The 22,917-nt window shown below is 47.4% G+C and overlaps 1 protein-coding gene across 3 annotated transcripts in view; it reads left to right on the top strand.

Moving 5' to 3' along the window:
• Positions 1 to 1,163: 1,163 nt before the first annotated feature.
• Spt6 (transcription elongation factor Spt6) overlaps positions 1,164 to 22,917 on the top strand; it is a 43,084-nt gene continuing 21,330 nt past the window's right edge. For 2 of the 3 annotated variants that reach the window (XM_077676117.1, XM_077676115.1), the window contains exons 1-16: positions 1,164 to 1,318; positions 4,028 to 4,158; positions 5,928 to 6,038; positions 6,133 to 6,206; positions 8,874 to 8,990; positions 9,455 to 9,536; positions 10,815 to 10,896; positions 10,998 to 11,097; positions 11,638 to 12,063; positions 12,969 to 13,058; positions 13,662 to 13,807; positions 15,966 to 16,228; positions 17,431 to 17,560; positions 19,276 to 19,426; positions 19,857 to 19,952; positions 20,037 to 20,138. In XM_077676117.1, coding sequence (XP_077532243.1) covers positions 4,053 to 4,158; positions 5,928 to 6,038; positions 6,133 to 6,206; positions 8,874 to 8,990; positions 9,455 to 9,536; positions 10,815 to 10,896; positions 10,998 to 11,097; positions 11,638 to 12,063; positions 12,969 to 13,058; positions 13,662 to 13,807; positions 15,966 to 16,228; positions 17,431 to 17,560; positions 19,276 to 19,426; positions 19,857 to 19,952; positions 20,037 to 20,138 — 2,076 coding nt within the window. In that variant the 5' untranslated portion in view covers positions 1,164 to 1,318; positions 4,028 to 4,052. Of the gene's footprint in view, positions 1,319 to 1,462; positions 1,482 to 4,027; positions 4,159 to 5,927; positions 6,039 to 6,132; positions 6,207 to 8,873; positions 8,991 to 9,454; positions 9,537 to 10,814; positions 10,897 to 10,997; positions 11,098 to 11,637; positions 12,064 to 12,968; positions 13,059 to 13,661; positions 13,808 to 15,965; positions 16,229 to 17,430; positions 17,561 to 19,275; positions 19,427 to 19,856; positions 19,953 to 20,036; positions 20,139 to 22,917 lie in introns of those variants that run through there. The other variant, XM_077676116.1, reaches the window with a different exon arrangement.

The following is a 22,917-nucleotide window of genomic DNA, read 5'->3' as shown; positions in this document are numbered from 1 at the left end:
GCCGTCGGAAGGGGACACACAGTGCGCGCAGTCTGAGCCCACTCCAACAAAACCCTCCCGGGCTCGACAGAAACGTGAAAAAGGAAGAATGAAGGGCTGACGCGAGGAAGAGGGGCGTACCTTGCTGTGTGTCTCATTCGCAAAGGCCCTTTGCCCGCGCACGACATTCATCCAGCTAAACTGCATGTTTCATCCATTACGTAGCCCCATCGCATTCTTCAGTTACCTTCCACGAGTCTTGAATGTGCACGTGCCCACGGCCGCTTGGTCTCCCCTTTTCTAGGAGATGGAGCGGCCGTGGTCAGCCACCGCCGCGTGCACGTTGTTCTGCTTAACATACAAAGATCGTCTGTTCCCTTACGGGCCTGCATCGTACCAATCTTAAACCATCAATGACCGGCGGTCCCTCTTTTTTTTTCCCGCGAGTTAGTGCGGACCACTCCTTGCTTCCCCGACCGAGTCAATCTCCTCTGCTGAGAAGTACTCAGCCGGCCTATTATTCTCGGTGTTGCCACATGTCTCGCACAAAGGGACACAACGCATGCCTGTGTCGTCCAGTGCGCTGAGCTTACCTGAAGGCGCCGTGGCTTTCAGGGCTGCCCCCCTCCGCAATCATCCCTCTGCGGTTCGCACCCTTCAGGGGCTTCATTTTGTCACAGCCGGACTCGACTCCCTTTCCGCAGCGCGGAAAAAGAGTTGAGTCCGGCCGTGGTTTTGTGTAAACACCCTTGCGTAGGGAAGACATTCAGTCGTGAATGCTTCTACTAGTGGCACTTTCAAAGGATATGCAGCTTTGTTCGCAGGCGACGTACCAGGCATACAGGCAGACCGGCGACGGCCGGAAAAATTTCGGGGGGGGCTGAAGCCCGGTCAGCCCCCCCCTGGCTACGCCACTGTCCCGCGATACACCTTGTCACAGAACACGGAGACCTTGTGGAGGTCTTCTCGAGTCAATTCAATTTTAGCGCGTTTACTGCTCGTGCGCCGTCTACTGGAACCATTCAGTAACTATAAAACTGCTTGGAATGCCACCACAAGGCACAAACGATAAGCGCAAGCGCTCTTGTATTTTTGGCCAAAAAATTGTTTCCAATGCCTATCTTTTATTTTCTATTGCAAAAATGATCAGGCAACGATCATGCAGCAAAGTGTCATCATCATTTGGTCAGCGTGCGAAGCGCCCTCGCGCGCTCTACCTTGTTTCGGTGGGCTGCGTAATTTGCGTGGTTTCTTGTGCCGATTCGTAATTGCAAAGAAACACTGCATACACTTGCGGATAATAAAGTTACAAGCCGACAGTCACTCTTCCACACCTCCGGTAAGTGTGTTCCGCGATGTCGCTGAAGCCAAGTGGCACTGTCGCTGGCGCGCGAGCCACAAGTACGGCACCATCCTAGGCCTGACGCTTGGGACGTTCAAAGTGGCTTTCCGTGGTACGAGCTGTGCGAGTGATCTAGTGCTGAATTGGCTGAAAACAAACGGTCTGTGCCAAGGCTGAATGCCTACTATGCCCGTATTAAGGATGTAACATTCGAAAAACCGTGATATTATTGTCCTGTTTTCTTTTGTGTACGGAGCTTGCGCTGATCGAGGCACCCGTACACAGAAACTTATCTGCGCATTTAATTTTCTTTTCATTCGGTCCTGGGTTATGTTATGTGTCGCCCCGTGTCGCGGTTGTAGTGAAAGCGAAATGCATCTTGCCACCTTTTTGCATTCAATGCATAAGGTTGTGTCCTGTCTTAGTGGAAGAAACAAAAGTCCATATTGCGCTTTGTTCCCTGAAGTCTTGAAGCATAGTAAGGTACGAACTGAAGCAACAGCGTTTGTGTGTGTTATCGTTACCTGGCGTGCCAGCCTGTGATGTAACAGTCTGCTGATGTGCTTTTAAACGGGCAGTGTGTCGCGCGTTGCGCCGAAGACGCAGTTTGATACCTCCTGGATAGTGTTAAACAGTATCTAGAACGGTTCAGATTTCTGGCTCTGTTGAACAGCAAAACTCACCAAATCATTATAATAATGCGCTGCGCTGAGAAAAAATACATTTATTCACAAAAGTATTAAAAACTGCTCTAAGCACTGTTAGTAAGAGAGCACATTCTTTTCATTGGTCTGAATGGGCATGGTTGTAGTGTTGTAAAATGCAAACAGCTACCACATGCTGAAATATAGCAGCTTATTTATGTTGTTCCTCAGTTGTGCAAAACATGACAGCTCAGTGCTGATTTTACCCTGATTTCATCGTTGCATTAGGACATATCGTTCTGGAAGGTTTTCAGTGGAATCAGTGTTACAGGTATCCTCGTACCTAAGTTTTGTGCACTTTGTTTCGAGAGGCCGAAAACGGGAGCAAAGTTGAGGAAGCAGGTGGTTCTTGCAACGCTGGCATAAGCATAATGTGTCATGGAATTGTTGGGCTGTGCTATGTGTAGGTTTGGATGCTGAGACAAAATGTGGTTTTTAAGAGGGGAGAAAGGATTGTTTGTATGGGGAGCTTTCAAAGATAATGTGAGTCGTTCTTGTTCGAGCCCGCTGTTCAGCATTCTTGCATGGACGGGGTGAAAAAGGACAATGTGATCCATTGGCGATCAGTGCATTTACAAGCTTGGTGAGGAAGGTCACTGACAGGCATCAGGTGAAATAGAAGGGCCCACAATGGTGGCTCAGGGGTTAAGGCTGAGGTGGAGGAGGGGGCTTTTGATTGCCAGGACTGTGTTCCTAATGAAGTCTAAGTACAAAAACGGCTATGTTTACAAGCTTTTGGTGAACCTCTAAGGCTGGCCTTAAATGGCACACTTGCATACCAAGTGAGGCATTGGAATAACCCTCCTGTCAGCATTAATAGACGTGTGTGCTAGCAGAGCTTGTGTTCAAAAAGAACAGTATGCAAGTTTGGGCAACGTTGTAGTGCCAAACAACATGCAGTGCAATAGCTGCACTTTGGTGCAGTCTTCAGTTTATAGGGAGCAGATGCGTGCGTTGCGGTGTGCTGACTGTCCCGTGTGAGTCGCATGTCTGTGCCTGCAGCAGGAGCGTTTTCTACCCCTGCTCGTCACGTAATTTTCACACACTGTTTAAAAAATGCCAGTCGAAAAGTGCTTTGCTCTCATTTTGACCCTGCCCTCCTAAGAAAGTTGTGTAGTCAGAGACTACTTTAGTAAGAGAACACTTTAAGTAAGGGCACAATCAACATGTAAAAAATGAAGTTCAGGTATTTTAGATGTATTCGAACTCTCAATCAGTCAGAGGCAGCATTATCGGGAGTCGTAGCAAAAAGGTCCAGCCATCACTGAATCAATAAAAGAAGTGGCAATAGCATTTCTTAGCGGGGGCATCATGACTGTGATTCTTGAAAGGCTGTGATGACTTCACTATCTTGTGTGCCAGGTGAAACACACTGGTGTTCCTGCAGAAATACTAAGATGTGAGGCTTCTGCAATTGCGTGAATAATTCTTTTTTTCTGGACACAGAATGGGAGATATTATATATGATAACATGTGCCAGTTTGCATGGCTGCAACGCATCACCCCCTCGACTCTGAAGGAAGCACTGTACTGAAATGTCTGCGGGGAAGAAAATGATGAGCAGTACTTGAAACGAAACCATGGGTAGACCATACCTGTAGGTTGTCTGTACAGCATACAATTTCAACATTTAGGCATGTATTCTGGAAAATCCGGTAATCTTCCTACTGGTTATCTTTGGCTTTGACCAGATGCACTCGTTGCCTTTGAATTCTTTAACAGTTCTAAAAGGGCTGTTGATCAAGTAGAGCTTAGTTGTGAGAATAATGCTACTGTGAAGATAAATAAAGCATGTCAGCAAGGGTTTTCCTTTTTTTTGGCATTTGATATTTGATGTCTGATTTGTGATTTTAGTAACTGTGACTCTTCAGCTGATCCACTGATCGAGGAACTTCATTTATCAAAGGGGAGGGGCAAATAATATATACATCTATTTTTGGTGCGGTGCATTGTTAGAGGCACCCTTGTAAGACTGTGCCTTGCTTTCCTACACTGCTTGCAGGTCACTGCCTCCTCATCCTCGGGCCATGGCGGACTTCCTGGAGAGTGAGGCTGAGGAGTCGGAGGATGAGGAGGTGACTGGGAAGCGGCAGCTCATCGACGACGATGAGGAGGAGGAAGAGGAGGAAGATGGTGGGTTCGCTCTGTGGGGCAGAGAATAGGGCCCACGTTATCGCGACACTGCATGATGGGAAACAAAAGGGGTGATGTTTGATGTCTGAGGCAGAGGCTCCTCTACGAAACGTTGTCCAAGGGGCATGCCATTCTGCTAAGCTCTCTTGTCAGTGGAAGTGAAGAAACATGAACACAATTGGAAGCGTGGACCCTGCCTACTGTGAAAATGTTTTCAAGACTGAACAAAGCCTGATGTAGAAGGCAACTTGATGTTAGTGGTAAACTATATCAGTTGGTGCGCTCTTATCGTTGAAGCAAACAGATTATGGACAACACAGGGAAAGGAGACTGGAGTAGGCTTTCGACAGACGATTACTGTGCCTTGTTCTAGCTTGTTTTGGTGCGCCCTTTTTCAGCTGCCTGTTTTGTTGGTTAAAATGTGTTTGCCAGCCTAGTTGGCTACTTGCAGAGGTGTCTATTACTAGGAAGTCTTGTACAATCACACCAAGGGGAGGGCATCGCTGGAGATCGAGAGGTTGTAACAGGAAACGAATAGACATTTGTTAGGTATGAATAAAAAGTGAGAAGTATTTTATGTCATATTGTTATGCAAAAGCAGCCAACGAGGTATGAAACAATGGTGGGGAGAGACATAAGGGGAGGAGAGGAGTGTTAGTTGTAGAAATTGGTAAGGAGAGACAGAATGTTGGTCGTAATAGGCCAGGAAGGACAGAGGGCTGGAAATGTCTCTGTCAATACTGGTGTCGGATTTAGCGAAGCCAAAGGGGAAGTGAGTGCTATTTGCAACGAATTATAAATTTTAAGTGCATTGATGCGATGGTGATGCCGCTGCTGTGTAGCCGTCCTTTAATCTGCAGCCTCAGAGAGCAAGCGTGTAATAAGAGTTAACCGAGCTTGAACATAGCAGGGATCATTAAGATCATTGAAGCGTTTCCATTGTACTCGGTCGTGTCAGTGAGAGGACATAAATGAAACACATTAACGGCATTGTGTGTAGTATTGGATAACGCGTTAACATGCAGCGCCTGTTCTTGGCTGTGCTTGTTACTGAACGGAATGGTGTGTGTTCATGTTTTTGCTGCTTTCACGGGATAAACAGGAGGTATGAAATGCAGCTTTTCTCCTTCGTTTGCGCGAGTGAGGAGACCTGGGATTATCACTCCAGTCTCTGGTCTTGTTACCGCATGTTTGCTCCTCCTTTCTCCGCTTCCCTCCTTTTTTAAAATTATGAGCACATGGTTGTGATTCTTTCGCCAGAGACAGGGTTTGCACGGGCTTTGTTTCTCACTTTGTCTAGTACACGTGCCATGAATGTCAGCATCCAGCATTCTCGCGTTGTGTGTTCAGGCTTGCAAATTGAAAGACGGCAACTTGCATTTCTGTCAGTATTGTCTAAGCCCAAAGATATTGTGTGGTAGAGTGTGTAATGCAGCATTTCGGAACAGAAGGAAACATTGCCTGTTGCATCACTGCTTTTCACGTTGAAGTGGGTAACATAATTGATGCTGTGGTGATAATAAGGGGACTACCTGTTTATTGCGGCTTTTGAAACTGTTCCCTCAGATTTAGAAATGCGGGTAAAGGAATAACTTTGTCCACAATTTATGTCGGGATCGGAATTATATGATAATAAGCAATTTTTATTACAACACGAAAAGACATAAGTACTAATGCATGGAGTAGGGTAGTTTCTAGATAGTTCTTCGGCTTCAGGAAGAGTGGTCTCTCACTTCATCAAGAGTAAGCCTTGGACTCCTTGCTTGCAGATGACGAGAGGCTGAGGGAGGAGATGAAGGACCTGATCAACGATGAAGAGGAAGAGGTGGAGGAGGACTCGGACGAAGATGTAGGGGGCAAAAAGAAACGGCGGCATCACGGTTTGTCTTTCGCTCATTGCAACAGAGGCTGAAATTGCATTGCTTGTGGTTCTTGCGAGACCGTGCTTTGATTGCTGTCTTTGCCCTGCTGTAGATGACTTTGACGACAACTTGGAAGATGAAGATTATGACCTCATAGAGGAGAATTTGGGAGTCAAGGTTCAGAGGGTAAGCATCTGTGGTGTCACGGGTCGGATTTTATTGTTTTACCTGGTGTTAAATTTTTATGTTGGGTCTCCTCCACTTATTTATTGTTAGTTAGATTTAAAAAAAATTATTGTTCTATGTCATGTTCCACTTCGTATAGTCATACAACTCTGTGGCCGCTGTGATAACAGCCTGACATATTTCCTAGTGCTCGCAAGTTTGCCTGTGGTATTGATTATGAGCTGTTACTAGCTGAGTGGTGGAAAAAGCATTGCTTTCTGCGAGGTTTAGCACTGGACGGTTATTGCTAATGTTTTTTTTTTTTTTTTCATAATTTCTTTTCCACCATGTGAGCCCCCCCCCCCTCTTTTTTTTTTGCTTTCTTCTGTGTCGCTGTCATGGAATTTTATACATATGCATTCACTTTGTAAGTCTTATGCAGCTTTGGCAGGCGTGCAAGGGCCCTGTTTGCTAACGCTAGGTAGACGTGGGCACCAAATTAATCGTGTCTTTGACGCAGGCTGACAACAGCAGGTATTTAATTTACTCGTTTCGGCGTAAACTTTTCTTGTGGGAGGATGTGCTGCCGACATCAGTCTCTTTCTTGGCTCCCCTTGGTGATGGCAAGAAACAAGCATGATGTTTTGTTGAATAATTTCCTAAAGAAGGCAGGTTTAGAAAAGGGCCGTGTCGAAGGTAGTTGTCACCAAAGTTTTGTACAGACGAAACAAAAACTGCCAAATACTGCTGGTTATATGTCTGCTTACGGACGTTATGGTACTGGGTGCAAATCTCCTTTTTTTTGTGTGTCTAGCGTTTTGTGATAGCTATATTTCACATAGTGGGAGCAACCAGACAATTTTTACCCAAGCGGCTGTACTGCATCCGCTAACTAAAGCCATGTCGCACTAACTGAAGCCGTTGCTAGCAGTATGTTCGGTGATCTGTAATTATTAATTAGTAGTTCATAATTAACAGTGGCTATGAATGGTCGGTGAGAGGAAGTGGTTTGGCCGGTTGGGTAAAAATCGGGATGGACTGATCTCGCCGCAAGTTGTGAGGTGAGCGTGAGATAGTGGCTTGGAGTTCTGTTTGGACACAACTGTAGTTATTTCTGGTCATCCCTAATTGCTAATAGTAACTATACTTACTTAACAGTGACCCTGGCTAGTCAGTGAGTGGAGGCGGTTTGGCCGGCTGGGTAAAAATCAAGACAAACTGCTTAAACGCGAGTTCTTAAGTGAGCGTGGGGTTGGTGTTTCCTCTGGACGGAATTTTAGTGACAGCTGCCGTTCTGTCTACTAGACACATTAGCCTTTATCATTCCGCCTGGACGGAAGGCTAGACGCAGCTTTAAAAAAGGAAAAGGTGAGGAATACGGTTTCTGTGCCCCCTTGGGGCTGTTTTCACACTTGTGCATCAGAACTGTTCTGCTTGGTTTCATATGACTGTGTGCTCTTCGATAATGACGCCTTCCCAGGCTCTGAATCACGCATGCTTCCATTCCTGTCATTCTCAAACGACAAGACGTCATCACCTGTTCTGAGCTTGGTTATTGTTCAGAGGGGAAGAGCTGTTGGTCATTAGAGCAGTAGGCCCAGCATGGGCCACCATCCCCGAGAAAGCAGAAATAAACCTAAGCAAACAAGACGCTGAAGCACAGATATCCAAACGAAAAGTCGCAAATGTGCGGGCACAGCAGTGATGCTGCGGAAAGAGTGAGCACACATGTTCTTACACTCTGGTGACAAAGGGTGACGGTATACTTAGCGGATTTCTGCAAATGCTGAAGAAATTTTCAAGTCAAATACAAATTAGTCATCAATGCCACACAGTTCTTTTCAGTCTTGTTTTGTTGAAGGCATTGTTTCAGAATTTTTTCACATTGTTCCACTCTCCAGGGTGTTGCGTAAACACTGTTTCATGTTTTACACGGGAGTTTTTCTATAGTGACAGCTGTGTTTAGTTCTGCCATAAAATTCCCTTCCTGATCTGGCGGCCCACTGTCAACAAGACATTATTCGACAGCTGTCCTGTTGAAGAGCACTGAGACATCAGCTGAGGTAGTTTCATATAGGATCCTGAAAGTGACAGCGAGCGTGTGGATGGGGCATCATTCAAAACAGCACACAGTCTCATGTAGTTCAGAGTTCACTCTTTTTCTTAGTGAGTAAAATGTGATTTAATAGGTTTCTGGCATTATAACGATAATCTTACTATGCTTCTCTCGCGTTTGTTATGCATATTAAAATCAGCGTGCAAAATGGAAATCATTTATGTTGGAACAAAAACAAAAAATGATACTGCGGAAGAAAGATTTGGAGTCGCTTGTTTACTTCTCTGCCGGCCGTGAATGATCAATGTGTGCTTTGCTTATTCTGTCCTAGTCAAATATTTGAAAAAAAAAACCAAACAAATTTTTCAGATCAACGATGGATCAAATGACGAAAGACGTTATTAGTAATCAAAATGCCGCACATTTGCCAAAAAGGCAAATGTGCCAAATGCACTACACATGCATGCACAGCTGAAGCATGGGTTCATTTTAAACATTGCCTTAGGTATATTTTACACACTGTAAAAACGGCTTCCCATATCCCCACTCCTGTTTTCTTCTCACCCCTAGCGCATATGAGTTGCACACCCTGACTCGTTTCAGCCATCTTTGTTGTGCATTTTTGCTTCCAGAAAAAGAAGTTCAAACGTGTGCGGAGGATAGAGGACGAAGAAAGTGACAACGAGGAAAGTAAAGACAGCACCAATCGTGATGCCATTGCCAATGAGCTGTTTGAGGGATCGGACGCGGTAAGTGGCAAACTAGGCTGCAGTGGATTGCCGACGTCTAGGAAAAAGGAATACATACATGTCATGCACTTTATTTACTTGCACACATGAAAAAACATTCCCCCTACATGCGCCATGAAATTTCGAAATTTTTTAGCCCTCGCACCCCTATTATCAATAATGCACTAGGATGTCGTGCAGTGGTGGGAAATTCACAGAATAGGTTAGGAAGGCTTCTCCCGCCATGTGCAAAGAGATGCAAAATTTTAATTGCAGCAGAATAAAAATGCGGAAAGCTTACTTTGCATATAGAATGCACTCAGAATACATGTTGATTTTCAAAGGTAGAAAAGTGCTTTTATGATGCGAGTAAATATGGTTTGCGGTTGTGTGTAATTTTACAACAATGCAATAAGGCGCAAGCACTAAATGGAAGTGTGTAAAAGTTGACATCATGTGTTCATTGGCTCTCTTTCCACTTTCAGGAAGCAGTTCAAGAACAAGATGAAGAAAGAGGGGAAGGAGAGGAGGGGGAGAGAGAGGTTTCCGGCTCTGACCTTGAGTCTGGTATGCCAGCCCTTTTTTGTTTCCTCACCTTTGATGCTTGCATATTTGTTTGTTCTGTACTATTCCTGTTGTGGGGACGAAATAGGGAAATTCGGGGGTAAAGAATGGTCTCAAGCAGCGCAGGACAGGGGTGGTTGGAGGTCAATGGGAGAGGCCTTCGTCCTGCAGTGGGATGGTGATGGTAATGATTTCTGTTTATAAGGGGCCAACTAAATGTCACAGCTGGTTTATATCCGGCTGTTCATTATAAGTGGATGCCCAAGAAATAGGGAAGGAAGCAGCACAAAAATTAATAATTAAAAGTTGTCCTAAGCGTTGTCAGCAGCACTGCACTGTACTTCATTGAAGCGTGGCCCCAAATCTGCCACTGAGTCACCGTTGTTGTGGAGTACCTTGGCTCCAGCCTCTTGTTCCCACCCACGGATGCAACCTTGCTAAAGCATTTTCTGCACTGTGCAGTAACCTCCATCCACGCCGCCTTTGTCTAATGGTTGCATTTCCTAACGTGTCGTTAGCTGGCAGAAATAGCACGGTTGCATCGGAGAGGGCAGGTTTAATGGGATTTGCTACGCGATTATCAAGCACTTTTTATGTTGCGCCCAAATCTAAGTGGCTATTTGTGCTGTTTCATCCAGGCTTTGGCATTATCCCCATAGCGTGCTGTCATATAATTGCCGAAGTGGTGCGGTTCCTGGGATTTACCATTGACATAGACTGTTTATGACCTGTGTTGATGCTTGCGCACAAATGCACAGTCACTTGCTTTTCTGCCTGTGCATGTGTCCCCTTTAAATAAGCACATATTCTCAGGGAGCATTCGAAAGGAATCGGCAGTTTTGTTTGCAACGTAAACGTCTGCAACGCCATGCAAGAATGTCCACATTCACGGAAGCAGTTTTCATCTAAAAGCGCACATTTCTTATTTGTTTTCTGTGTCAGTGACATGAGCTAGAGTTTGTATGACAGTACAGCTGGCACAAGAAGTTTAGTTTTTCCTGTAAACAGTTCTACCGACACCTTTGGAACCACAGGCACGGTTTGCAGTAGGCATCTGCCAGATGGTGCGGCATTTACATTTATGATGGTCCCGCATTTACATAATAGGATGGTCTCACTTTGCTTATTTGTGTGCCTGCTGTACTTGCCAGTGTGGAAATATTTTGGTGACTCTTTGTGCACTACTGCTGGATGTGCTTGCTCAACGGCTATGCTGCAAATGTAATCAGCTTCAGTGGGAAATTGCGTGCTGAAGCCTACTTCTGTGCCTCTCCCCACCAGACCCGGATGATTTCATCGTTGACGACGATGGTCAGCCCATCACCAAGGGCAAGAAGAAGAGGCACATCAAGTACACAGACCAGTAAGTGGCAGTCTTGGGAATTGCAGTGAGCAAGTCTTTTCCAGATTCCGCAGCTGCTCGAAAGCGAACCACATGTGACCGATGCGTGAACGCCATTTCAGTGCATTGCAGGAGGCCCAGGACATCTTCGGGGTGGACTTTGACTTCGACGAGTTCTCCAAGTACCAGGATGACTATGATGAGGACATGGAGGAGGAAGATGTGAGTTGCTATTCTTTTGTGGCGATTTTTGTTGTTTACTCCCTGTGATTAGTGGTGTGAAGGGGGGCAGTGGTCAGGTTTGTGCACGGTGCATGGTGAATTCTGGATGGTTGCTGTGGAGGAAACGCTAGGGTAAGCTGTCAATTGTTTGTCAAGGCGTCAAGGACTGACTTCTGTCGTATTGGAATCGGACGGCTGGTGGTGCAAGAAAACACGGGGAAGGGGCTGGGTGGAGAAGTGGGCTTGCCCTGACATTGTTCATTTTGGGCGAGACACAATGTTTGTTGCTAGTTCATTTTGGCTTTCTGCATGGGGTACCTTGTGTAAACATAGTGGCGGTGAGGGGGACACTGCAGACCCCGAGGCCCCATAGATAAGCTGCATTTCGTAGTGGCAGCGAATTGAGAAAAAGGGGGTGGAAATCGGTTCAGTTTCCGTAAGCGATATGGGAGTACGGAGGAGCTGAGTGGTGCAGGTAGGATGCACACATTTTGGGGGAGGGGCATCAGTGACAGGGCTCTGACCTTGTGCCCTATGCAGTATGAGGACGAAGAGGAGGAAGGGGAGGCCCGGCCGCGCCCCAAGAAGACCAAGAAGCGCCAGACCAAGAAGAGCATCTTCGAGGTGTACGAGCCCGTGGAGTTGGAGCGGGGCCACTTCACGGACCGGGACAACGAGATCCGCACGACGGACGTGCCCGAGCGGTTCCAGCTGCGGTCCGTGCCGGTGACATCGGCGCCCGAGGAGGAGATCGCGCGGGAGGCCGAGTGGATCTACAAGCACGCCTTCGGCAACCCGACCATCTCGGTGCAGGCGGCCCAGGAAGAAGGGGCCGGGGCCAAGGGGTCATCCGTCTCGGCCAGCGACCGTGCGAGCCGACACCAGCCGCCGGCAGGTCGCAAGAGCGTCACGGCCGTTGCAAAGATTGCCGAGGCACTGAAGTTCATGCGGAACCAGCTCTTTGAGGTGTGCTCTGCCTCTGTTTCATAACTGCTGCAGTATGCTGCGGTGGGAAATGTGCCTTCGAAGCAGATGCCTTGTTTGGTCAGAAAGTGTGAGGGCCTTGTGGGGGGCCACCTTTGCTATGCTCAGTGATTGCACTGGAGATGGCAGTGGGCCAATGCGTGATCTTTGGTGAGGAAGGTGAATGAAGAAATTGATAAGGAGGAGCTGGAGGAGTCTACCATTACTCATTGTAATTTCTCTCCGTTTTCTGTTGTTGAAGGAACTGGAGGACTTTCCCGAGTCCCAACAAAAGGTCAAATCTTACAATGGCCAGCAAGGGCAAGGACTGCACATCTTTTCACGACTTGGGTCTTGACAGTGTACTGGTCTTGCAAAGATGAATAGAATTTGTCTTGGGTGACAGGCAAAACTGTATTTCTGCTATTTGAAAAAAAAAATACTGGCGCTCTGATCTTTAATGCCGGCCTCATTGCGGACTCCCCTAGAAGCAATCTGGCATGTGTTTTTGATATAATTTCCTACGCATGGAGAATTTGTGGGCTAGCCACAGACTATCCCCAGTGAGTCTGAGACTATATCAAATAGCCCCGCCTTTTCACTAACCTGGATTTTGAGGAGAATTAGGAGAACTGCGCTCCTTATTTTTTTTTTAAAGGGGAAGGAGAGGTGGGGGGACGCATTCAAGTGTATAGAGCAGCTGTATATACTTGAGTGTGCTCCTCCTTCTTACAAGTCCTTGAGAGCTGCACAGTTGCCAGGCAGCATGTGCTAAAATGCTGCTGTGTGTATTTGTACTCAAGAAGGCCCCAGGTGGCCTTTAAGCAGAATTTAATACTGCTGAGATTCCTCCCTCGTGCTGGCACCTGCAGGCATGGTTTATAGAGCAAGTTTCCTTATGACTGCAGGTCCCCTTTATTGCCTTCTACCGGAAAGAATACGTCGAGCCGGACCTCAACATCAATGACCTCTGGACTGTCTACAAGTGGGATGAAAAGGTATGGGGGCCCTTTATCTTCAATCCGGTGTTGTCAGCTCGGCTTGCCGTAATGCATGCTCTTGTTCATTCACCAGTGAGGGCTGTGGACGATGCGTGAAAAAAAAGGGGCTATTCAACAAATCTGCCTTTCCAGGGACGACTCGTGGGGCAGAAACCTGGACTTAAACATCTCAAAGGGGGGCCTAGGTCAGACCAATGAGCCATGGAAAGGAAAATGATAGCAGTAACACTTCTTAGGGATGGCCTTAAATTAATGACAAAACACGGGTGGAAGGCATCCCAACTCAAGTTAAAAGAAAGATGTGGAATTACGCCAGGCAAGTAGGGCAGGGAACTGACAACCAGTGGCCCAACCATCAAGACAATGGAGTGGCTACGGAGAGATGGGTGTCGAAGTAGGGAGGAACAAAACTTGCTGGAGGGATGATGTGAGAAATTCTAGGGGGCGCAAAGTAGAATTTGATAGCACAGGACAGGAGCTGTTGGACGTATGTGGGACGTGTCTTCGTTCTGCAGTAGACATAAATGGGCTGGTGGTGGAGTCTATTAAGGTGGGGATGGTGGATTACCCTGCCTCGTGTTGTGCCCCCCCGACCTGCAGTGGTGCCAGCTGCAGCAGCGCAAGAAGAACCTGCACCAGTTGTTCCAGCGCATGCAGGAGTTTCAGTGCGACCAGATCCTGCAAGACGACCCGGACAAGCCACTGCCGGAGAACGTGCGGCCCATCGACGACAACGACTTCCAGAGGTGGGCACTGGTCTCTTTGAGTGCTAGTGTAAAGCACTGGTGTGGCCCTCCAGACTACCTTCCTCTAGCTCTGGATTTTCCTACAGCTGGCACCATGAATCTCTGGCCTTCCAAGTGCTTAATAAAGCCGTAGTCGGCTAATGGTGCCACATGGTGTACGAGGTGATGTTCTTGTCATTTCTTTGGGCTACTGTGTGCATTCCACTGAAATTGTAATGCACTATATTTTCTCTCACCGTGGCAACTCGCTGAGTGTGATGCAAACTACCTGGAGTCAATTAAGTTTGTCAGCAGTTGATAAACAGTAGCACAATCGGCACACTGCGGCAAAGCAAGAGTCATCCAAATAAAGGTGTTTACAGCACATTTGTCATCGCAGTCATGTATGTTGCACAGCTGCACTATTTTTGTTAATTCCATTGGATGCACTGATTCCAGCAGTGCAGCGTATACAGCTGAACCTCGTTATAAGAGACACTGATGTAAGAGACAAATGGGTATAAGAGACACTATTGACCCACATGGTTGGCTGCCCTATCTTTCCCATTAAATCGACCTCTTTTATAACAGACATCGGATGTAGAAGATTGGTTATAAGAGACAAGTCATCCTTGAACTTTAATCAATAATCTCACTTGTAATAGCCATTTTAACTTCAGACGCAGTGCCACCAGTCACTAATTGCAGTTGCTTCCATCCTGGAAGCACAGGTGGACGACAGACGCCTGCAGTCGCTATTTATTATAACTTCAGCAAACACACAGTGGTTCAGTCAGCTATGAAATGACGATGAGAAGCCCTGCCAATGGAAATGCAACTTACAGAAGTGGGTGAAGCTTACTGCCATCCATTGGATGGAGCGCGATCGCACATGCGGGTTCTCCCACTGGCATAGCTCCCAATCAAAAAGCATCGCAGATGTTGAGTCCTGCAAGCATAATGAATAGCCTGAGCACACAGCGGAAGAAGCTGTGCGCTCCGCCTATTCATCAGGCTTGTGAACTCAACATGTACGATTCATCTTCCACAAACGAGGAAAGAAAAAAAAGCTTGCAGAATCGGTTGTAAAATATACAGTGTAAATACAGTCATGAAGCAAACAAAGATTCAGAACTGTTTCATAAATTCTGGGGGCCAAACATAAATTAGAATGAATCTTTTGAAACATGCTGTAGCATTCTTTTGAGCTTGTTTTAGTCATAGGGTGCCCACATTGAACTAGGGTCTTATTAGTAAGTGAAAACATGGTACCCTGCTTATAAGAGACATCTCGTATAAGAGACAGAAACTGCTCCCCGGTACGTGTCTCTTATAAAGGGGTTCAACTGTATTCATTCTTTTTACTAGAACATGTCTCCAATAGTACTGTGCACTGGTCTGCCCAACTTTGCACTCGTCCACACCAGTTCAGGTAAAAAAAAAAAATTTCAACTAATGCTTCAAGTTCTTGCAAAAGTTTATTTTGCTGCAATTCATTATAGCTATGCGGTGGAGGGCGAAAGATCAAGCTAATTTTTAGTGGAAAAACAGGACAACTTTATAAGTATAACTATTTAAATTAGTACTGACATGAAACTTTCATGTTGTTTTTTTCACTGCTCTTAGGGCCTACCAACCCAGTAATCATAGAATGACACATTAGATGGTTGATCGTGGTGTAAATAATTATTCACAGCCTCGTTTATTCGTGTCAGTTTTAATTTCGATGTAACAAACACCGAGGCGGCCATCATAACAGGTGGGCGCTCTTGACGTTACTGTTCTTGTTGCACGACGGCTGGTCTAAACTTGCTGTGGTTGCCCAGGTAGCATGACTTCAGTCCCAAAATGGTGATGTGATGCACAGGGTGGAGCATCGCATGCCAACGGCAGCCAGTGCCTTGGCGACGTCTTGGGAGCCCTGATGTCAGTAATTTGGGGCGAGGCACTCAGTGCGTCATGCTGATGCTGGTTTTGAAAAGGCATCCGTTCTGAGTTTTCTCGTGCGTGCAAAGACTATAATTGAATTAACTATGTTGTACTGAATGGTTGTACTTGAAACTTCCAGGGAGTTACCTCCACATACAAAGGAAGCTTTTTACATAGTTACCTCAGCTTTGAGATTCTCCTTTACAATAAATTTCCAGCTTCCCAGTGCATTGACCTGGTCTTGGTGCAGGCTTAAGGAGGTGCAGACACCGGAGGAGCTGCGGGACGTGTACCAGTTCTTCCTGCTGCACTACTCGCAAGAGCTGCCCGAGATGCAGGAGGCCATGCGCAAGCGCAAGAAGAAGGAGGCCGAGAACGGAGCCGAGGCGGGGGGCGAGAACGGGGGCGAGAACGCGCCGCCCAAGGAGGCCGAGGACTCTGACGGCGAGAACCAGAAGCTCAAGCACCCTGTCCGCAAGCGCCTCTTCGACATCTGCCGCGACATGGGCCTGGGTGGGTCTCACTCATACTCTCTGCCCACGAGCAGGTTCTGCGAGGTTATCCCAGTCCGCGGCAACCCAGCATCCCGGCTAATTCTGGGACTAGTGCCAAATCCTTCCCTGGTGGCGCTGGGCGGGCAAAAGTGAGCTGTAATTGCTGTACCAACGTCGCCGCCATCTTGAGCTTGGAAGTGATCCAATTGTCATGGCAGCACTGGGAGGAGGCACAGACCGGGAGGGGTGGAAGGAGCGGATGCCGTTGTCCCCTCACTTCTCCCCGCCACTCCGTCATCTCTGCTGGCCCCACTGCCTGCTAGGCCTCACCGAGACCGGTGCAGCCATGCAGGCGTACGCTGCTCGGACTGTAAAGATGGCAGCCAATATCGCACTTCAACAATTTATTCATGTTACAAAAATGTGACCGTGCGCAAATGCAACATGTGGCGAGAAACACTGATGTATGATGCAACATAGCAAAAGCTGACATCAAACACAGTACACGTACAGCTGTTTGTACGACACGAGTCCTGTTGACTTCACGCTATATGGACGAGTGTCTCGCCTTTTTAACACGGAAGAAAAAAGACTTCTTGCTGCGATTTGTCCTTCTGGATGGGGCATCCTCTCTTTTGTGGGCCTCGGAATGCTGATACGACATTTATCCTACGCTGCGACGTGCACGTGAGCCCCGCCACCTTGCCTAGCCTTCCGCTGTTGCTCCGGCAACAGCGGCGACTGTTGTTGCGAATGTGTGCCTCTAGTTGCGCCACAAAGAGGCATAGAGAGAAAAACAGTGAGAGGAGAAGCGTTTTTCCCGCCCAGCACTGCTGCGACTTGGATTGGGTAAATTGAACCGAAACTACCAAAAAGTAACATTGGACTGCTTATTTTTCACACTAAATGAAAAGGTGCACGATTTGGGGAAGTGGGGAATTTATTTACTCTTAGGTTATTGCAAAGTGTCTTGGTTGTTTAAAAGTGCTGCGGGTAGCTTTACGCTGGGTTGGCTAATTGCAGTCTAAGTTGTTGCTTGCGTCTACTGTTGCATGTTTAATTGCGTGTAAAATGAGCCTGGCCACAGAATGCATCATGAGCTTGTTAGGCCAGTCCAGGGTAGATGGTGGTACTACGCGCCCAAGTGTTGGAACTAAATTGTATACCAAGGCTGCAGTGTTCTGAGGCGGGCTCATGTGCTAAGTTGCATTACCTTTTCAGATGGCCTTGCAAAGAAGTTTGGCTTGACACCAGAGCAGTTTGGAGAGAATCTGCGGGACAACTACCAGCGCCACGAAGTGGACCAGTTTCCCGTTGAGCCCCTGGTGGCTGCCACTGACTACGTCAGCAAGTGCGTTCTTTTCCATGTTCAGCTTCGTATGAAAAAAAAAAAAGTCCTGGACATCAAGAATGTACAGGACAAACCAGTTTGATAAGTAAAGAAACAACAACAGCAACAACAAAAAACATGGTTTGGCAGCACCAACCACATAATGTGGTGTAAAAGCAGCATACGTTCTTTTCTTTAAAGGGCTATCCAATACCGCACAGCACGTATGTGTAACTCTGCTGTCGAATACGCACACAAGGTTCAAGGTGTGGGCACAGATTTTTTGGGGCCCACCCTCGTAGTGCCTGTGCCCTAAGTGATTGATTGATTGATTGATTGCGTCATTCATACTCCCCATGTGCCATAAATGGCACTGTCTGCAACAAAGTGCACTGTTGCAGCGTACATTTGTGCTTATAAGGCGTTGCTTAGTACTACACTGCAGGTATATGCGGCTCTGTGGATGTGTATTGCTTTTCATAAGCTGTAGCAGCAGCAGCTGTGGGCCGGAGGCAGAGCTCGTGTGTCGCGTTTCACTATGAACTCTTATGACGCCAACCGTGCCTGCAGCAATGAGTACAATGACCACTTTTTCCAGTGGTGTGAGTTGACGACCTTAGATCTCATAGTAGGACGTGAGGCCTAGCGTTGGGTAACCTTCAAGTTGAGCGTCGTCACACGTCAAGCAACGCCATACTCTTGTATGTTGAACCGTAAGTACTGGTTGAATAAATTACATGTCAAAGCCTGATGCTAGGCCTAACGTCGGATCATCGTGTACCGATGTGACCCTCTCTCTGCTGCCTTTGCACAAGTGAGTTATAAACTGTAAAATCGACCGAGGTAGGCTAGCAGTGCTTTCGCACTAAAAATGCCTGCAGGTTGCGGAGTGGTCGGCGGAGCACCTTATGAGGTGTGTAAAGCTCAGTTCACCTTAATTAATGGCGACGAGCATGACCATCTGGCAAAGGAGGTAATGGGAGCAACTGAGAATAAGGTGCGCCTGTAGTGCCGAACACGCAACGCTTACTTATATTGCACATGTGTACAACTTTTGGATGTGTGCAGCAGCATGCAATCGTTGCGTGAATTGGACTTGGAAAACTTGAGGGAGGTGTCTGACGTATTGTATTGCAGTATCGGTACCATAGTTCCGTATTCAAAGTTAGCTACAGATTCCTTTCAACAATTAAATTAACAGTGTTTTAGAATAGTGTTTTTTGTAAGGAAAGGGAGAGCTGTAGCTTAATCACTAACTATAGCTTTTTGTGCAGTTCTTTTAAGTGCTGCTGTTTGGAAGAAAAAGGGCACAAAGTGCGCCTAAAGCTGGCTGTAGTGACATTACTCCCTGCCAGGCATTGGAGCGGGTCCAAACTGTTGCTTGCACCCATGTAATTGGGTGCGGCAACCATAGGCTACACCGATGGTTGCTTTGTGGGCGCAATAAAAAAAACTGGTGGGTGGCTTTGTGTTCCATTCACTGTGGAGCCGGGAACTGGGAAGGAAGGAAAAAAACTTTTATGTATGTGCATATTGACATCCTGGTCCGTCCCTTTGGGGGAGCGATACACACGAGCTATTGTCATTCTTAACTTTTACCTGAGGGCTTCCCTACCAAACTAGCTAGCTAGAAACCTTGCCTGGACAAATCTTGATCAGGGAAAAGTGAAGCTGGGCGGAAGGAAGAAGTAAAAGCATCGTGCGTGGGGTTGAATTGCGTCCCTGTCATGTCGCAGGCGGTTCACGACGGCTGAGGACGCCCTGAAGGCGGCCCGCTACATGGTGGCCGTGATGATCGCCATGGACCCGCTGGTGCGCAGGTGCGTCCGCGAGACCTTCTTTGAGCGGGCCAAGATCAGCATCGTGCCCACCAAGAAGGGCCTCAAGGCAAGCACCGCCCCCGCTGCTGCTTCTGGCGCTGCCGCTGCTCGAGTAAAGAGAGGGCTGTCGGCATTGTACCTCTAATGTCGCTGTGAAATTTGTATGGAGCCTTCGGCCCTCTTCTGCTGCGCTATGGAAACTTAAAATGACATTTTTTTTTCTTGCAACGTTTAAGCACTTATTGGTAGAGCTCAACCCTGCTGCAACAAAGTGGTAACCGTGTTTCTCTTTTCCCTTGTTGACAGGGGATGTGGCCAGTGGTAGCAGGGAAGCAACATGTATAACAAAATTGCCTGTGTGCTTTCTACAGCTTCTTATGGGGTATCTTAGTGTAACACCTTGAATATGTGCGTCTCACCAGGGTCTGCAGACAAGTGCATTCCAAGTTCCCTACGGTTTTGAGATGAGTATCTACAATTGAAAGCTTTCTCTGCAGGAAATCGACGAGAATCACTCCTGCTATCCCTTCAAGTACCTGAAGAACAAGCCCGTGCGGGACTTAGAGGGAGCACAGTTCCTCAACCTGACACAGGTGACTGCACCTCTCGGCTCGTTTGCAATGCTGCGGTGAGCAGCGGGTGCCTGATCTTAAATGCTGCGGTGTCCTCGTTCTTAGGCTGAGAATGAAAAGCTACTTACCATCACCATCAACATGGACGGCAGCACCCAGTCCAGTCCCGGCGTCTACCTCGATGAGATCAAGCAACTCTACTACAAGGTAAGCTTTGCCAAATGTTCAACTGAAGGATCAGGTAGGCTGGACAGGGCATTTGCCAGATGTGTGCTGTGCTTTGGCTTTGGCTGCATCTAATCGTTGAAAAACCAGCCTTGTTCCTATTGGTCCACTCATTTTTTTGCAAACACTCCTGATTTTACATTTGGGAAATTGAGTGCGGGATGTGACCAGGAGGATTGTCTTCTTCCCACCAAGTGTTGTACATGGGCTAGACAACCTGTATTGTGACTTGGCACTTTTGTCCCAGAAAGTAATTGGTCCATATTAGCTGGTGGGATAATGTGGACCAACTCCTATTATAACCATTCTTGCACAACCTACGAGCTACTGTATGATCTTCATGGAACCGTAAACTCCAAAATGATCTCTTCCATTTCAAGTAATTTGTGACCTCGCAAAACTTGTACATACTGTGTAACCTCGAACCGTGGCACCTTTTCAATCATCCCTCCCTCCGTGCCCCCATCCTCCTCCAGGGCACTCATGCCCCGCTCATACAGTCGAACACGGATATATCGAACACGGTTATATCGAATTATTGTCTATATCGAACTCATAAATTATCCCCTTGAAAATTCTGTGTAAAAGTATAGGAATTCGTACGTTTATATCGAACCGTATTTTTCCCGACATTGCGTATATCGAACGCCGCGCGACCTGGAAGATACTCTTCGGCGGTCGCTGCACCCCCAATTGAGGTTGAGGAGAATGTGGAGGAATGCGCGGGCATGGTGAAGAGTGGCTCGCGGAACTAATCCCCCCTACCGGAACGAAATTGCGCTTGCCCAGTCAGGCCCCTCTACCGGCCGCCGTAGCGTTAGCGGACTGAGCCCGGTATGCTGAATCTCTCTAGGCACCCAACCCCGAACGCTCGGAAAATGTGACAATGCGAGGTAGGGATGCCCCGACTGCGCACGTCCTTTTTTTTGTTTTGCGGCTGCGTACGTTCCCCGGCTTGCCGAAAAAGGGTTTTTTTTTTCTCTCGCTCTGGGTCTGTCTTCCCCCGATGTCGTCTCGGGAAAGGGAAGAGGGAACGAAGGCGCTGGCGGCCTCCTTCTTTTTCATTTTGCTGCTGTTGCTGCTGTTTGCCGAGCTGTCCCGCACCTTTCGGAGATCACTGTTTCTCTCGAAGATGACCATCGCGAGCGCTTTGTTAGAGTCCGTTCAGAGAGCCTTGGAATTGTTACCTTCAAAGTTCTTGTGGTGCGCGCGCTGTTCTTTTGCGTGCGTGTTGTGCATGGTGTGCGAAGGCGCAGCGTACTGCTTGAATTTTGTAGTTGTGCAGCCTCGAGAAGATCGAGACCACCTTCTTTAATTTCCAGGATGAAGAAGCAGGCCAAGGTCAGCGAATTTTTTTTTCACGGAAATAAAGCGCCCTGTTGCGTCGTGAGTGCGGAATTAGTTGTCATTTTTGAATGCGACGATCGGTAAGTGCTCGTCCGCCATAAGTGAGGTGTCAGAGCCCATATTTTTTATATCGAATTTTTTATATATCGAACTATTTCGCGATCCCCTTGGAGTTCGATATATCCGTGTTCGACTGTATAATAAAGCGATTCTCTCTCTCTCCGGATAAAGCTGTCTTGTTAAACCACTGGGTCACATGAAAGGCTACCCTTATTCATCTACTCGCCGTCATTTTCCGTCTCTCCCAAGGTGAAGTGCACTTTTAGAACAGCGGAATACGTGCAATTGCAATCAGGAGCCTTACTCTTGACACATACAGGTGCCACTTTGAAAATGCTTCCAGTGTGACTGTGTGATGAGGAAGTCTCGTTTAGTTGGAGTCACAGTCAGGCTTGTGCGCTGCAATGCATTTTTTAAAGGAGCCATGAAGAGAAAACACAAGTTTGGTTCATTCGAAAGATTGCCTCGTTAGAACCATAACGACACCACTTATAACGCAAACTTCGCTCAAATAAGCTACATAATTAGGAAAAACGGGAATGGTCATGCGACCCACCAGCTCATTTCCCGCAACAGAACCTATGCCGTCACATGGGCTAAGCTCTGCGATTGGCGGAGGCCGGCAAAAGCAAACGCATGTTAGGCAGGGCTTACAGCTTGCATAGCGAGCTAAATGCCCGTGAAACATACTGCACATTCTTTTTATGACAAAGAACGGTGGAGTAAACGGTTGAAGGTCCGAACGAACTCGCAAGCGTGTGCGCCAATGCGTACGAAACTAGCGCGCCGGCCGAGCTCGACATCTCGCCGTCGCGCAGACGAATTTTCGGGTTCGAGGCGCTCTGACCTTGGAGGAAAAATGCCGTAAACACCGCGCATTGACGCTCGTATCTTTCTGGTCGAAGCAGAGAGCTCGCGCGAACGGCTTTCCATACACGACACCGGCCAACTGGCATAAGCGATACTGCTACTGAAGTTGAACTATTATTAACCGTAATAAAAATACGGCACATACGTACCAGTCTGTATTCGTCGGTGGCGACGGCGCTGACGAGGCAGCGGTGCCGACGGCAGGGCGTTCGTCTGTTGTGGCTATCGCGGAATGGTCGCTTTCCCGTCCACCGCGTATCCCACAACTCTTGCCGCTCGTGCACTTAGAAGCGTTGAGCGTTCAAGTGGTGTGAGGTTGTTAAATGCAAGCCCGAGCTCCTCGGCGAGAGTTTTGTTCTCCGGATCAGGCGATTCCATGACTAGGGCTGCGGGTGCACTAGGTTTTACTAGCATTTTTAAAATGGCCGCCGTCTCGGTCGACTCCCGCGTGTGGGTGCTATATGGAGTCGACATACTAAGTATC

Source organism: Haemaphysalis longicornis, unplaced genomic scaffold, assembly GCF_048455015.1.
Source record: "Haemaphysalis longicornis isolate Haplotype H1 unplaced genomic scaffold, Haemaphysalis longicornis Haplotype H1 scaffold_7, whole genome shotgun sequence".
Classification (NCBI taxonomy): domain Eukaryota; kingdom Metazoa; phylum Arthropoda; class Arachnida; order Ixodida; family Ixodidae; genus Haemaphysalis; species Haemaphysalis longicornis.
Note: the sequence above shows the minus strand (reverse complement) of the source record. Positions and strands in the feature narration are given on the sequence as shown.